This window comes from Ascidiella aspersa, chromosome 5 (genome assembly GCF_963924565.1).
Source record: "Ascidiella aspersa chromosome 5, kaAscAspe10.2, whole genome shotgun sequence".
NCBI classification, from domain to species: domain Eukaryota; kingdom Metazoa; phylum Chordata; class Ascidiacea; order Phlebobranchia; family Ascidiidae; genus Ascidiella; species Ascidiella aspersa.
Window position 1 is genome coordinate 16,275,205 of NC_139451.1, and position 4,407 is coordinate 16,279,611.

Here is a 4,407-nt window from a genome sequence, read left to right on the forward strand (position 1 = left end):
GACTATAAGCACAAAGGTCTTTTTGTGACCTATGAAAATCAAAATCGTGAATAGACTATCGATCAATAGTATTTAAAAAAAAATGCATTTACGTAAATTTTGTTTCTTTTAAGAGTGCAAAAACAGCCAATAAAAATGTTTGTATATTGGTGCATACATTAATTTAAGCGATAAAGCGCTCATGTATTCATGTCGAACTTATACGAGACTTTTAAATTTGTTAAATGTATGAAATAAGCTATTGCTGCCAGGTATAATTGTTAAATGTATGTTAACAAGGAAGACATTCAAACAATATAATGACATTACAAAAAGCAGGGGCGTATCCAGAAAATCAAAAAGAGGGTTCATAAATTTCAACTTAGGGAATTCCCGCTATTTTCCATCTGGCGTTATTGAATAATGACGTCATAAAATGGTAATTGTAATGGCGTCATAAAAAAAATAACCAGACACCTTTAAGACGCAAAGCGAACACGCGCGTCGAATCCGCTTAGTGAATAATCGTTCACTTCAGGCGAAAAACTAAACCAAGACGATAAAATATGTGTGATTGATTTTGGTAGAATAATGTTTCGAATACATAATGTAATTGAGAACCACCAAACCCCCTCCATGGATACACCACGGCAAAAAAGCAAACTGTTTTAATAATCTGGTAACACCATGTTACTCAAAAGATGATCAAACGCTAAGGCGAACTCTTATAAATCTCAGCTATTCAAACTCGAAATTTATATACAAATAAATACGAATTTACATTAGATACTACACTACTTCTCGTGTGGTAGCAAAAGCAATTGGGAAGCTGCCCATTAAATGTATTTGGTGGTTATATTTGTTATTGCAAGGTAAATCAATAAATTAATTTTTACAGAAAAAATAGAAATGCTCTTTTTCTAAACAAATTTGAAAAGGAAAAACAATGCCAAAAATGGTGCACTTGACGCTAGAGCATCTTAGAATTTGCTCAAGCTTGATTTGGGGAAAACTTCCCGATTAAAAATGTGAAACAAGCACCCAGCATCATTTTAAGTGTTTTTTGCCTCGTAGCGTTAAATGTTAAACCGTAATGCGATAAAGTAAAGTATATAAGAAACCGCAGCAAACACATGTGCCGAAAATCACACACACGCACATAAGAGAGAGAGAGAGAGAGAGAGAGAGAGAGAGAGAGAGAGAGAGAGAGAGAGAGAGAGGGACAGAGAGAGAGAGAGAGAGAGAGAGAGAGAGAGAAAGAGAAGGAGAGAAAGAGATAAAATATGAACTAGAACACATCATAAGCGATCAACAAGGAATATCTTTGTTTAGGTTTAATCAATTATCAACCGCTCACACTTTTAGTATGTTTAGGTTTTAAATTCGCAGAGCAACAACATAAAACAGAGGTTATCTCTGCGCGACAGTCAAACTGCAACATAAGAGCAACCATGCGCACAACCAGACTAACGTCGTATATTACGTTGGAAATGGTTTGTGAATTGCCAGGATTTGCAGAGTTGTAGGATGTTTCAATCACGAGTGCCATAAGGTCAGTGAACACACAAGCGAAAGCACAGATAACAGATCTCTGCATTACATTGAGTAGCCGACGACCTGTGTTGACTCCTATCTTGCTCTTTCGTCTCCTTTGGGTGGTACCATTGCCGCCATTAGGAAAACTGGTTGCTGTGGTTTCGGATTGACTGTGTGTGGCGATATGGCTTTCGAAAATACCTTGATTAGTAACGATTGCGCTCATTCGATTACTCGACGTTGCAATGTCTGTGGACGACTTGCGATTTTCCAAGCTGACGTTTGGGCCATTAAACTTGTTATTGGAACAGCATAGACAGAAAAATCCGATGTTGTACTGACGCTTTGCAAAGAGCCTTAATGGGTAGATAAGAAGGGCGAGCAAAATAGCTTGGCCTACTATCAGCAATATGGCGAGTACAACAATCATTTGTGTGGCAAGTGAGTAGGTAGACGTAGCCTCGCGGATACAGCCATTTGGTGTTGCCTTGTACGATACAATTACCACGAACAACACAGATGATGCCAATAGACTTCCAACAATTAGAAAAAGGCAAATCCAATTAAAGACGATTATAACTTTGGTTTTTAAATCTCCAAGCCATTTATCAGCATACAACGCTTTTTGCCGAACCCACAAACAAAGGTAGGCGGGAACAAGTGAAAGCAAGTAAAATACCGTGGATATATCATATGAAAATTCACATCCTAACGTGTTTGTCGGATCAAATCCCACTATGATAGTGACCTGAGATAATATCAGACGAATGACAACCATTAATGGAGATAGAAATCCAAATAAATAAATGATGCGCTCGAACTGATTTCCCCTTCGTTCCTTACGCCACTTCTTGTTTTGGATTCCGTAAACAAAAAAACTGAGCATGAGCCAGAAACTGGTTACAAATAGGACTATAGTTATGATTTCAACAGGCACCCATGAAGAGAAATCGTAGAAACGTGTAGTGTTGCTCATGGCAATGCTGATATTCGCAGCTGTGGTCGCCGACGACATCGTCTTTGGTGAATTAGTTGAAAAATATTCAGTTTTCTTTATAATTTACTTTACCTTATTTCGACCCTGAATGTATAGTTTAATTAAAATGCAGAAACTTATGTTATATTAACGATTTAATACAATTTTTCAAATTACTTCTTCAGGAAATCTAAACCACCTAAAAACTAACCAACATAGAAAGCCGCCAAAAGCAGCAACATTTTTCTTTTGGGTTGTTTGCTGGTAGTAGGCCACTTTGATTCATCACACAAAAGGCGGGAGCAAACACTGTAAACAGTTTTGTTATCTAATCTAACACTAGCCCTTATACTTTTACTCAGTTTTGTCTGAATATTTCTCAAATATTTTACACAGAGAATCTGAATTGTAATATCCCCGGTCTATACCCTTTATACTACTTCGATTAATAACTGTGTTTTGATGTTCTATTATTGTTTACTAGAATATGTTTTCGTTTTGCTTAATCTCTACAATGCAAAAGCAGGGGCCTATAAATACTGAACCATGTGTTATCAAAAAATGTTTTCATGATTTCCTGGCAATTCATGTAAGCAGTTACCTCCATTTGATCGAAAATAAAAACACTACCTTGGTGTGCAAATAAAAAATTAAACACTGCCTTGTCCTTGGTGTGCAGGACTAGCCGTTTTTTAAAGCACCAAAATATAAATCATCGATCGCTTACAGCTTAGTGTCAACAAAGTGCAGCTACTTCCTATTGAGGTTTTAAGCTTGTGGTCTGTAAGCGCGCCAATAGCAAATAACCTCGAAATCTCAGAATAGTTGCCGGATTACCCTTTTACAGATGAAGATTATTTTGGAAAACTTAGCTGGGGTCTAGACTCCAATGGCTAGATTTCAAGATGTATTTTTCGTTTTTTCGCTAATCAAAAGTTAGACAATTAGATATTTATGACTCTGTGTGTGATTATTTTTCTTGAACTGACTAATTCCTGTGGAAGAGGGCCTTGGGAATTCCTTCCATTCTTAATGAAAATGTTTGTTGCCTGTGGATGATACGGGGGGGATATATCGGTGATTTATAATGGTCATCTTGTATAATGGACTTTACCATCAAAATCCGTCCAATTTGGTTTTAACTGCATCGCCCAAACTCAGGATCCTAATTTACACCACATAAAGATTTGACTTTTTAAATGTTTTTCTTGCGCTCATAAAAATATCTATGAGTAGTCTAACTTCAAAACTGATGGCAAAGATGACGATAAAGGATTCGATTTCAGAATAGGTCATTAGCTGAACAAAAAACACCCTGGGGGCTTTTGCTCGGAACAACAATCTGAAATCATGCCGCGTTTGTATCCAGTAATTTGATTCTATTCAAAGTGTTAAACCATTTCTGTAAAACGGAAAATAATCATTTTCTCTTGTATTAGGCTAATAATGTCTTGTCGTGCACAGTTAATAATTACAACATTACTTGATTTATGCGACACCAAAACCGTTTTACATGAAAAAATATACTACTCAAATATGTTGTTATTTTTTTTCTCTCAAATATGTTTGTTATTTTACTTTTTTGTTTTAAAGCGATTAAATAAATATAAGTTGGATTTTGTCAAAATCTTTAAATCATCCTAGGATTGCACTTATAAGAAAATCACAAAAAACGTGGTAAACATCATAATTTCCGGGGAAAAAACGTTTCGTGGAACTCCCTGAGTTCACGAAAAAAAAATCAGTAATAATAATCGAAAAATAATTTTTAAAAACTCTCTAAAGTAGGCTATATCACGCATCGATGTGCTGTATACATTTCCTTAAATCAATGCGAAGTAGTCAATTTAACTTTGTAATCAAGTTCTAAAAGCATCAGTAATACGACAGAACATAGAAGGGCACGCAAACAAACA

The 4,407-nt window shown here is 35.9% G+C and overlaps 1 protein-coding gene across 1 annotated transcript; it reads right to left on the reverse strand.

Annotated features, from left to right (window-relative positions):
* Positions 1-748: 748 nt before the first annotated feature.
* On the reverse strand, positions 749-2,588 carry LOC146145114 (uncharacterized). The gene has a single exon (XM_083389854.1). The coding sequence runs from the start codon at positions 2,528-2,530 to the stop codon at positions 1,325-1,327; it is 1,206 nt and encodes a 401-aa protein (XP_083245980.1). The 5' UTR covers positions 2,531-2,588; the 3' UTR covers positions 749-1,324.
* Positions 2,589-4,407: the final 1,819 nt, after the last annotated feature.